Consider the following 12,094-nt stretch of genomic DNA (forward strand, 5'->3'; position numbering starts at 1 on the left):
TCGGTTGAACATCTGACTCTTATTTTGGCTGGGGTCATAATCTCGGGGTGGTAAAATGGAGCCCCTCCTAGGGCTCCATACTCAGTGGGGACTCTGCTTCCCCTTTCCCTCTGCCCCTCCCCCACCCTCTAAAATAAATAATCTTAAAAAAAAGAACACAAAGTATAGCAACATAACAAAATGTGACATAAGTTTAAGTGAAAATACTATAGAGAATAAGTACATGTGCTATTTAACTGTGTCGAATTTTACACATGTGGGGACAACAGCCAAGGAGTAAGATGGACAGACAGTTGGGAGAGTCAGAAATCAGAGCAAGGAGAAATGACTGAAGTCAGAGAACAAAGGGGCCCTGGGGCCCATCACAGAGCTGGAATGCAAATCCGACTGGTCTCAGCTGGAGTCCATCAGATCTTATAGCTTGTCTTCACCTCCTTTGGCTGTGAAGGAGATTTAAGAAACCTGTCCACCTAGACTGTGAGCTAATCTTTTTCCTTTCCTTTTCTTTTTTTGAAACACCAAAGGGGGCCCAGGGTCTGATGTAGAGCCATGATTTATTTTGCTGCCTTTCTGAGGCTACAGAGTACTCAGCTCCTTGGAGGATCCTTCTACCCTTTCCTCCCTTTCTTCTTTCCTTCCAAAGGGTTATTGTGCCCCCCCCCCATGTCCTCTAACCGACCTTAAATTTTTTTTTAAAAGATTTTATTTATTTATCAGAGAGAGAGAGAGAACACAAGCAGGCAGAGTGGCAGGCAGAGTCAGAGAGAGAAGCAGGCTCCTGGCTGAGCAGGGAGCCCGATGCAGGACTTGATCCCAGGACTCTGGGATCAGGACCTGAGCCACACGGCTCAGGCAGCGGCTTAACTGTCTGAGCCACCCAGGCATCCCTGACCTTAAATTTGATCCAGAAAGGACTTAAGCACACAGACAGTCCAGATCTGGGCAGCTGCAGACACGTAAGTCTGAATCAGGCATCAACCACTCTCCAATTACATGGCACATGGCTCTGAGAAGTACCTTGCTGCCTGCACACTAAGCTCAAGAGGTACATGCGCCCTGAGGAGCCCTAAAGAGCTGAGACTGCGAGAGTCCAGGCTTGTGTAGCAGTTAAGTGGACTGACGCTAAAAGCCCACCTGTAAGGGGATGATTTACATGCACGAGACCCCCTTTCCCTCCACTGGCTGGTGCTGGGTCCATGACAGTTGTTTCTCAGTCTACAACCTAGGCAAGTGACATCAGGTGGATGGTCAGTCCAAGAGAGAGTGTGGCCTCTGGAAAGCCACGTCAGAATTAAAATCCCTTGCCGTGGTTTATATAACATTTAACTCTCGAAGCCTTCCTTTCCCCCGCTGTACATCCAAGAAAAGCGATGGTGGCCCCCAGAGTTGCCCTGCAGATTCCGAGAGGTAGCTCAAGCGCTTAGTACGCTGCCCAATGTCAGCTCTTGTCGTTAGCAATACAAAGTTTTGTATTTGGAGAACAAAGGGTGAAACAGGTGAGACCAGATGTTCAGAGCCTTGTACCTAAATCAATGGCCGGTTTTTTCCAACCAGTTGTTCTGGCACATTCAGATCCAGCTTGTGCTCCTCATTACTTGGAAAAGACCAGCTCCTTTTCCTTATGGGGTATGTTCACATGCACACACCCACTCCCACACATCTGGGCTGGCCATGCCAGATGACAGTGAGATCTTGGGCAAACCCTTCTTAGAAGCTAAAGATTACAACACAGCTGGAATGGGATGAGGCAGGGGAAGGCATCAATCACGACGTCAGCCAGACCTTGTCTGAGCTCCAGAACACTCTGAAACGCTGTGGTCTTGGTTCTCTACCAGCTTCAGCTTGGCTCACTGTCTTCAGTTCCCTTCAGTGACCCTTGTGGTTGAGCTGTACAGTATCTCACCTGGCAACAAGCATCTACCTCACGGGGTCATCGTGAGGTTCCATGAGTTGTCACAGGTGAAGTGCCAAGGTCAGCAGTTGATGCTTACAGTAAGAGCTCAGCAAATGCAGACTCTCTCTCAGTCCCAGCTAGTGCAGAAATGGCATTCCTCTTGGTTGGGTCTCAAGGGCTATGAAGGGAGCCATGGGGTGGAACACAGGCCCTTTGTGGTCCCGGCTCCCAAGGATCCGAGATGCAAAGGGGAGCCATGTGGTTATATTCCCACTGCTGGGCTGCTTCCCCAAGAGGCAACTGTGACCGAGAAATAAGGAAAATGCCAAGTGTCGCAATTAAAAAGATAACATAAGGACCAGTTCATCTTTGCAGACTCTTCTGTGGAATTTAAATCCTGTCCCCGCCTAACTGAGGAATGCCAGGCATTCCACCTTCTCTCTTTTCCAGAGACCCAGGGAAGTGGTACCCACTTTCACCAACCCTCATACCCCAGCAAGTGGCTTCCCCTGGACCCTGCCTCAGCACCCCAAACTCAGTCACATGAGAGACCCTTGGCCTTTTAAGTCATGAACACTCTAGGTAATCTTACCTCCTGTCAATGAAGAGGACTTTGTAAAGAAACAGTGTTGAGTGATAGGAGCTGTTCATGGAAGGGAGGGCCGCCCCAGAACATTGTGTACCAACATGAATTGTATCTTGGCTAAATGATGTTTCAACTATTAACTGAGGCATTCAGGATTCCCCAAATACATCAAGAACACCTTTTGGAGAACTGTATTTCAAAAGAAAAAAAATTAAATTCCTTAGAAAGTATTTGGTTAATTCATAAATTTATAGCATCCCATTAGCTGCTTTGCTGCTGTGTCTAAAGCGCCCCTCCAGTGACTGCTGGGGAAGGGAACCCCGCAGACAGTAGCAAATGGGACCAGACCCATATAGGCTCTTCTCTGAAGCCAGGTGCACCTCATAGGGAAAACCCAGTAGCAGTATCAAAATAGGCAGAGTCAGGGGCAACCTTGAATACATTCACAAACGTGCTTTAAAAAACAAAGAGTAGTCACCTGGGTGACTCAGTTGGTTGGGCATCTGACTCTGGATTTTGCCTCAGGTCATGATCTCAGGGTCCTGGGATCAAGCCAGATTGTGTGGAGCCTGCTAAAGATTCTCTTTCTCTCTCTCTCTTCTAGAATAGAATACAAAGAGCTTCAAACCTAACTTAAAGAACCACCATTTCTCCTTTTCAGAGAAAACGTGGCCATTTCTCAAACCCCACTCCTTTTGGAACCAACACTTTCACGTGGAGATACTAAGCATTTGGGGAGCCGGGCGGAAGGTGGGAATCCCATCAAACCCACCACTCTACCTCACCCAAGCCACCCTGTGATGTTATTTTTTGACTGTTTTTTTGTAATCATATGTTGTGAGGGACACTGAGGGCCCACTTACCCATGTCCCTTCTCTAATGACCTGTGGTTTGGAGAGACCAGGAAGGCACCCTGGTTGCCTGACGTGTCTTCTCTTGTGGAAGATGTGGTTCAGGGATGGATGCAAAACCTAAATCAATCCATTCAGAGTAAAACTTGGGGCTCTGTTCTGTTTGGGAGAAGACGGGCCTCTTCCCTCCTCTTAGATGTGAACAAGGACCGTGGAGTATTGGCAGCTGCCTCCACCAGGAGGGAAACCAGCCTAAGGCCAAAAGTGAGGCAGGCAGGAGTGTGGGTCTGGGAGAGTACAGATCTATTGATGGGCAGTCCTGATAAGACTGAGAACTTGGGAAGCAAATCAACCTTTCAACTAGCCCCACCTTGGGACAAATTCCCTGGTATTTACACCATTGTAGATGTGGATTTTCTGTTATGGAACTGTGAAACACTCTAATAAAACCATCTGTAGGGGAAAAAAACAAATTCAGAGAAGGCTCCCGCGGGCAGCATAGTGCGAGAGAGGGAACTGATGTTTGGAGCGCAGGGGCCTTCCCCTCATTCCTTCAATCTCAAGGTAAGAAGAGCCAGGCTCAGATGAAGCCGACCGTGAGGAGGGTAGCATATTGTAAGCGCCCCAAAGGCTGTCCCCCAACTCACCCCCCCACCTTCCCCCCCCCCCGAGCGGGTGGCACTTAGTAGGAGCTTTGCAAAGGCGATGAGGGAGTATACTTGGCATTTGGCTGGACTGCCGAGTCATGACTCCAGCCTGTCTGGGCTCAGAGCCCACACGCTTTCCCCAGAGCAGCAGGGGCCAAGCAAGCCGGATGAAGTAATCAAATCACACGCGCCCAGGAAAGACAGGAGCTGAGGTGGAACAGCCCGGGGAACAGAGGGCAGCAGGAAAGGGCCGGCCGAAAGGCAGCGACGCTGGTTCAGAGGCACGCTCTTTCCGGCCATTGTGATTAAGCCTGCGAGACCTTTCCCTGAGAGGGAGGCCCCGGACAGGAGATGAAAACCTTGAGAGACTGCTTCCTTCACCAAACCGAAGCTTGAACAGCAACATGGAAACAATTCGCGGTGACTAGGAGACTAAAATGGTGACTGGAAACGGAGTCGATTCACCAGGGAAAATGCTGTGAGCCCAGGCTTGCTTGGACTCCGGGGGCGAGAAAGCTCGCAGGTTCCAGCCCACGCCCAGACGCGGAATGCAGGACGCCCCACCCCGCGCAGAAAGCCCCCGCGGGCCCCGGGGCCAGAGAATATTCCCTTTCCCTTCAAACAGTTTCAGGAACCCCCGCTGCTCTTCCGCCTCCTCAGCCCCACTCCCAGACACAATGGGTCCTCCCAGCGTGATAAACAGCCCAAGGGACAAGTGAAGGCCAAGTGGAAACTGGCGCGAGCCCACACAACGCTCGCGGCCCTGACGTGGCAGCCCTCCAGGCTGCGCGCCGGGCCTCAGACAGAGAAAACCCGGCTGCTCGCGCGGCAGACGCAGGCCTGTGGGGGCGGGGCGGACGGGAAAGTCCAAGGGGACCGCTTCCCGCTGTGCCGCCCACCCGCCCTGAGAGAGGACCCGAGGTTTGAGGGGGGCGCTGACAGTCAGGGCAGCTGGGACCACTAACCCCACGTGCCCTGAGAACCCTGGGCATTCCTGAGAAGTGTCTTCTAAGCTCACTGCAGCGCCAAAAATGAAGCTCTCAGATTGCACCACATGCTTGTGCGCACGCTCACGGCTTCTTCCCGTCAGCCGGGTTCCGCGGATGCTCAGGGTTGCAGTGCGTCCCCAGCCAGGTGAGCACAGCCGTAATAGCACCAACCAGCGGGGAAGAGAAGCCTGCGCACCTCACGAGACTCCATCCCACTTTAATCCAGCTGGAGAGGAGGCCCCTCCAGTTCCACTTCTGGAAGCCCCTCTTGCAGAAGGCTGATCTTTTGCAAAAAAGCATTCAAAGCTCCAAACAGAAAGTAACATTCTCTCTCCCAGTCAAGCCAGTTGAAAATTTTTTTTTTCTTAAACTTGAAAAACTCCTTTTCCTAGGTAGCCTGTGTTATGCTGGGTTTACATACCTTGAAAAACTCCGGACTTGCATTTATGTCTCCCTTGGGAAATCTTGATTCAGTCCTGAAAGCGAAGAGAGAACACTTTAAGTGCTTGAGAAATGGCCAAAAATAAGGGGAGGCGAGGGTGGCAGGAAGGGGCAACGCACTTCCAGACAAAGAGACGTGCAGGGCGTAGGAATACCCGTGTAGGGAGAGCAGCGAGCACTAATAAAGTGATGTACGGAAGATTAGTGCAGGTTGAGACAGAGCAGAATGAGAATCATTTGTCCAGACATTGTGGATACAGTCAAACGATCTAGTGTGAGAGCGCATGCAAAATGTTTTCAAAAATTATTCTCGACAGGGCCCCTGGGTGGCTCTGTGGGTTAAGCCTCTGTCTTCCGCTCAGGTCATGATCTCGGGGTCCTGGGATCGAGCGCCGCATGGGGCTCTCTGCTCAGCAGGGAGCTTGCTTCTCCCTTTCTCTGCCTGCATGTCTACTTGTGATCTATCAAATAAATAAAAATATTTTAAAAAATTGTTCTTGACATTTCCTGGGCGTTTTTCCCCCCAGAGAGATAAAGATTTATGTCCACACAAAAAGCCCCACATAATGATTACACAGCTCTATTCATAATACCCCCAAACTGGAAACTATGTCAATGTCCTTCAATAAGTAAATGCGCAAACTGTGGTCATCCGCACCGTGGACTGCTTATTCAGTGATACAACAGAACAGACTAGTGATACCCGGGATAAGCTGGAAGAATCTCCAGAGAATTATGGTGAGTGGAAAAAGAAACCAATCCTAAATGGTTGCATCCTGTGTGATTCCAGGCATACATTTCTGAAATAACAGATGTTTCATGTCACAGACTGGTGGTTGCTGGGAAGGTGTGGCAGTAACAGGCGGCAGGAGGGATCCCACTGCTATGGAGATGTTGAGTCTTGGTCAATGTCAATAGTCTGGATGTGATACTGTACTCCAGTTCTGCGAGATGTTTCCACCATGGAACACAGTTAAAGGGTACCAAATTATTTTACAATCACAAGTGAATCAATCCACAATTATGACAGTGTAAAAAAAGTTTGACCAAAAACAAAAACACCCCAAAACTGTTCTAACTGTAATGGTGGTGGTATTAGTATCGCTATTCTGAGTTTGTGTGTGTAATAAAGCACAGTAGTTACTATTGGATATTTTAATTCTATGCCCCTGATCTTTGTGCTGATTCTGGGTGGAAAAGATTATGACATAATATAGGAAATGTTAAGTAAAAAACCCTGCAATCCAGAATTGCTGTATGAATTCATGAATTATTTTTATCTACTGATATGCATAGAAAAAATGACCAATTCAGTAGCAATGAGCATTTCTAAGACACAAATTATGGTTTTGAAATATCGTTTTCCAGTAAAAGAAACCAGGTTTTCTTGGAGACTTCTGATTGCAGGTCTTGGGGCAAGATATGTAGTGAATGAGCCTGGGACAGCTTGTCATGCCAGAGAGGGAGGAAAGTATCAATGATTACTAGGGTTCTACTAAAAGGACTCAGAAGCCAATTTGAAAAGGACTCATCTCAGCTAAATATGGGGCACCTTTAAGTTTCAAGAAGGATAATTTCATCATTGGTTAGCATTGGGAAGTAGAAAGTGAAAGGTTTCACTAGGACTCTCAATTGTGATAAAAAACCTTGAACTTTGATGGACAGTTTTTTCTTTTTAATGGCATTTTGGGTATGGGTCATGCTTAGAAAAGTCAGTTTACATAATGGGTATGACTCAAGCTTTTAGCCTACATTTCCTGCATGAATTCTACCACTAGAGCAAGGAAAATATTTAAGTATTCCAACTGAAAAATGAAAATAATATATCCAGAGGTAAGTACCATAAGACCCTCCAAACACAACCAATCCTAACAGTGCCAAACACCTGGTGGTAACAATGTGTCCACCACCCAGTCTGATACACTCTATTTCATCCACTGAAGAGGACATAAGCTGGAAGGAGCATTATTACTCCCAAGTACCTCCAAGAAAACACAACTCTGAGCTGCCATCAACTGAGGATACATTCCAACTTCAATGATATTCGAGACAAAAGTGTCCTTTAATTAATTAATAATACCCATTTCCTATCCTGACAGTTTTACTGCTTCTCACTTCTCAGGTGTATGGAGGACGGTATTATCAACCATCCTACTCACTAAAATTAAAGTAAAATAGCACAACACTATAGCAATAAAAATAAATGTGCACAATCCCCAAAGTACTAAATAGTGTACAGGATTGGGTTTTTTTAACCCCTATTTACCATGATAGGATTGACAATCATGATGCTCTATGGCCCGTAGCTTCTTCCAGTGAACATGTCTTGTTGGGATTTTCTGATGGCACCTGTTGACATCAGCCCCCGAGGACCCACAGAAGCCATTCTTCTGCTGTGCCTTTTCTTCCACTGCCCATCATCTTCCCCTTTCAGGTTGCAGGGTATCCTCAGCAAGTGCAGTAAGGAGAGCAAGTTCGCCCAAATCCAAGTAATCAGGGATCTGTGAGCCTCTGGAACTATGTGCAAAGTATTCCATGCATATGTACTTCTTTATAGGATTCTGGAATTGCTGATTATTTTCCTTTGTGTGTGTCTGGCCTGCCATCTGGCTGGCTTTGTCCAGAGTAGGCTGTTGTCAATAGTGATTACTTTCCAAGATGCTTTTTCTTAGTGAAATATTTTGGTGAAAGAATCATCTGTTGAGACGTGATTTGAATTTTATGGAAGGTAAGGAAGGGCAAAGGCATGTCACACAAAGTTAAATGGCCTTGGGTGCATGAGAGAGGAAGGCGTGAGAGATGGCAAGGTCTGTTTCTGGGGTTACAGAAAGCTCCAATGCCAGTCAATTGTGGAGCCCAGGACTGACATCGCAGTAGGCATAGGCCTTTGTGGAACAGTTTACTGAAAGCCTGTAATACTAGCATCCCGTGGCTGCTCTGTGTTAAGAAAATATGCAAATGGTCTGCGTTAATGTACCCAGATAAAAAAGGGACAAGTATAACATGCATATCTAACCTGTGATCCTATGCTGGGTATCACTGAATGGGCCCATGGGCCACATCTGACCAGCCATCTGTTTTTTGTATGATCTATATACAATAGATTTTACATTTTACTATTTTTTTTTTAAATCAGAATATTACATAGCATGTGAAGATTACATAAAATTTGTATCTGTGTCCATAAAGTTTTACTGGAACATAGTCATGCCCTTTCCTTCACGTATCATTCAATGGTTGCCTCTGTATTCCATGATAAACAGCTTCCAGGGACAGAGTCTAGCCCACAAAAGCCTAAAATATTTGCTGTCTCTGGCCCTTTACAGAAAAAGTTTGCCAACAGCTTCCTCGGCACTCAGGCTTAGCAAGTTCTGTTAACTTTTTCATAAATAAAAGATAAAATCTGTATGTGTAGCTGCAAAACATCTCATGTTTATTATTCTATTTGCTGTAGTTTTCAAAGCTGGTGTACTACACACATACTCAGGAACACAAAACAGGAACCCGGATGGATGGTCTAATGTTTCCCATTTGCTATTTCTGGCTTTGCAGTTTCCCTACATGGCATGTACGCAGGAGAGAAAAGACAACAATTAGCCGCCGTGCTAGATTTAAAAGCATTTAATGACATAGCATATATTTAACAGGGCAAAAGTTGAGAGGTACAGGTCAAACGACTGAGCGCCAGGCCTGAGCGACCTCCTCCTTGCTCAGGCCCAGCCTCTGGAGTTCATTCCTATCGATGCCATTTTGATTGTGCAGTAAGATGAAAATTTGTCATTACAATCGTTACAGTGACAAAGAAATGCACACTATGTATCAAATAGCAAAGGTAATGAAGCAAATTATAACACAGTGTGGCAACGCACGAGCAAGTAACCATTAGAGTAACATTACTTTGTCCAGTAAATGCTTCAGTTCCACTTGTACACTTACCAATGATTTAAAGGGTTTATTATACATCTAGTTTTATTATATTTTGTACTAGAATTATCTCAAACATACAATATAATGTATTTTGGCAAAAAAAAAAAAAAAAGAAATTACAGATTATTTAAAACAGTATCAGTTTCTATTCCTTCTCATATACCGGTATACCGACATTCTGAACTGTCCTTGCAGGTGATGCAGAAAAGCCGCATGTCAGGTGTTATTAGTAAGTGATGCCAGATACAAATGGTTTGGTCTGTAGATTTAACATGGAGCTGCACTGTGGCTGCAGCAAGATCCTAATACACGATCTGTTTAATCAAAGTTAGACCCATCATGGGCACTTCTAATAGTCGAGACTCAAGGTAACCACTGGAAATAAATGGAAGAGAATGGTGTCAGGGAACTGGTATTTTGTCTCTGGTGAGCACAGGAAATATTGTTTAAGCACCGCTGCCTTGCATACCAACAGCACTAGAGGCGGGTTATTTCCAACGCAGCCTCACAAAATTGAGGAACAGTTTAAATATTGAGATCTAATCTATATAATTTCATTAAAAAAAAATCTGGTCTTCCCTCTGCACCTCAAACTTTTGTAACTTGGAGATAAAGTGTTTAGGTGTATCCCCCCCCCCCCAAGAAATGCTCTATAAATTAAAAAAAAAAAAAAAATCAACCACATTGAAGAACATTAGGCACAGAGAGTAATGTGTTGGTTCTGAGCTTGCATGCTGGAGTTTCACTGAAAAGGTAAGAGAAGGGCAGGAGGTGAAGGAAAGGAGTTCATTTCTTTTTGCCAAAAATGCTGAACCGCTTCTCCTTGTCTTTCTCTTTGTCCTTCTCCCGCTTGCCAGGGCTAGACTCGCTGGTGATGGTGACAACGCTGGTGGGCAAGGTCTGTGCCCGGCTGGATGCTGGCGTGCTCTGGGTGCTGGCGGACACCTCGTGTTTATCGGAGGAGATGGCAGAGGAGATGGCCTGGATCCATGTGTTCATTTCCTCCTGGATAAAGGATCACAGATGAGACTCAGCAGGAGGGATAGGCTCAAAACACCCTCACTACATCTGCCCAAACATACGCCCTCCATCAGTTGGAAGGCTTGGGAACAGTGCATCTAGCCTATGGGGGCATCTGGCTAACTGAGAGGCAAACAGCTCCCAAACGACCCTTAGCAGAGGAAACATGGTTCAACTCTCATGAGAATTTGGTTTACAGGACCTGAAATTCACCAATCTAGTATGTGGTCCTGCAAACTTGGAAGAATGAGAAGACTGGTCTCCATTGCTAGGAAGCACCGCCCCCCTTTATTTTTTAAACTTTTCTTAAAAAACTGAAGTATATTTGACATATAACCCTGCATGAATTTAGAAGTTGGTTTTTCAAATCCAAAGCACTACATACATGACTTTCTCATTAGCAGACCCTCTCCCCCTTCAAGAAGTACAACCATGAAACAGTTGCTTGACAGTAGTGAATTGCTGCAGGGAGCCCCTGACTGGACTTCAGATCTACATCCTGTCCTTGGATCCCCCCCAACCCCTCCCCCCAACACACTGTGCTCATCCACTACGAGCAGTGGGCAAGCTTTCCTCCATCAACTTCAGGGTCCTTGTATCAGCCCTCATGACACACCAGGGAGACAGTAAGATGCCATTCTGCCTCCCAGTGATACAAAGAGAACTGAACGCCGTCCAGTTGTTAGTGACTGAGGAGACCAGATAACAGAAGCCATGACTGATCATTACTTATACATATATGGAACACTGTAAAATAAAGCTTATAGTGCCAATAAATACTTGCAAAAGCCCAAGTAGTCAGAGAAATCTTAAAAACTTACATCATCTTTGGCTTGGAAGAGGTACTCATTGCCATCATTTAGTCTGTAAGTTGAAGGAAGAAAGTCAGTCACAATTTGACTTAGGAAGAAATAAAAACCTCAAATTCCCAAAACCTATGTGGGACATAATCATGCCAGGGGAATCCTACCAGAAATATCCACTGGAGCTCTACATACATCACCAGCTGTGCCTGGGACCCACAAAGGCCCAGCAACAGCACCCTGAACATCAAGAAGCTATGTTATTGGGCCAGTAAATGTTTCAATCCACTGGAAGGATCAAAAATGTCCCAAACATGTCAACATCTGGTTTTTCCATCCTGAAACAATGGAATACACATTCTTTTCAAGTGTACATGGAACATTCTCCAGAGTAGATCACATATTAGGCCACAAAACAAGTCTCAACAAATTGAAAAAGATCAAAGTCATATCGTGCATCATTTCTGACTATAATGCTATGATGCTAGAAATCAACCACAAAAAAACACCCAAAAACCTAGAAAGAACATAAATACATGGAAATTAAATAACGTGCTACTAAACAACAAATGGGTCAAACAAGAAATCAAAGAGGAAATCAAAAACATCCAGGAAGACAAATGAAAATGAAAATACAAAGTCTAAAAACTTTGAGATGCAGCAAAAGCTCTTCTAAGCGGGAAGTTTATAGCAACACAGGACTACCTCAAATACCAATAAAAATCTCAAATAAACAACTTAACCTTACACTTAAAGGACTGAACAAACAAAACCCCAAACCAGTAGAAGGAAGGAAAAGATTAAGGCAAAAAGTAAAAGAAACAATACAACAGATCACTGAAACCAGAGCTGGTTTCTGAGAGAGATCAACAAAATTGATAAACCTTTAGCTAGATTCTTAAAAAAAAAAGAGTCAACAAAATCAGAAATGAAAGA

General features: G+C 45.4%; 1 protein-coding gene across 3 annotated transcripts in view; it reads right to left on the minus strand.

Annotated features, from left to right (window-relative positions):
• Positions 1 to 9,014: 9,014 nt before the first annotated feature.
• Positions 9,015 to 12,094, minus strand: part of SPTBN1 (spectrin beta, non-erythrocytic 1) — a 200,054-nt gene continuing 196,974 nt past the window's right edge. For all 3 annotated transcript variants that reach the window (XM_047745608.1, XM_047745609.1, XM_047745610.1), the window contains 2 exons: positions 11,177 to 11,219; positions 9,015 to 10,340 (listed from right to left, as the gene is read on the minus strand). In XM_047745608.1, the coding sequence (XP_047601564.1) occupies positions 10,122 to 10,340; positions 11,177 to 11,219 (262 nt within the window). In that variant the 3' untranslated portion in view covers positions 9,015 to 10,121. The remainder of the gene's footprint in view (positions 10,341 to 11,176; positions 11,220 to 12,094) is intronic.

Source organism: Lutra lutra, chromosome 9, assembly GCF_902655055.1.
Source record: "Lutra lutra chromosome 9, mLutLut1.2, whole genome shotgun sequence".
Lineage (NCBI taxonomy): Eukaryota > Metazoa > Chordata > Mammalia > Carnivora > Mustelidae > Lutra > Lutra lutra.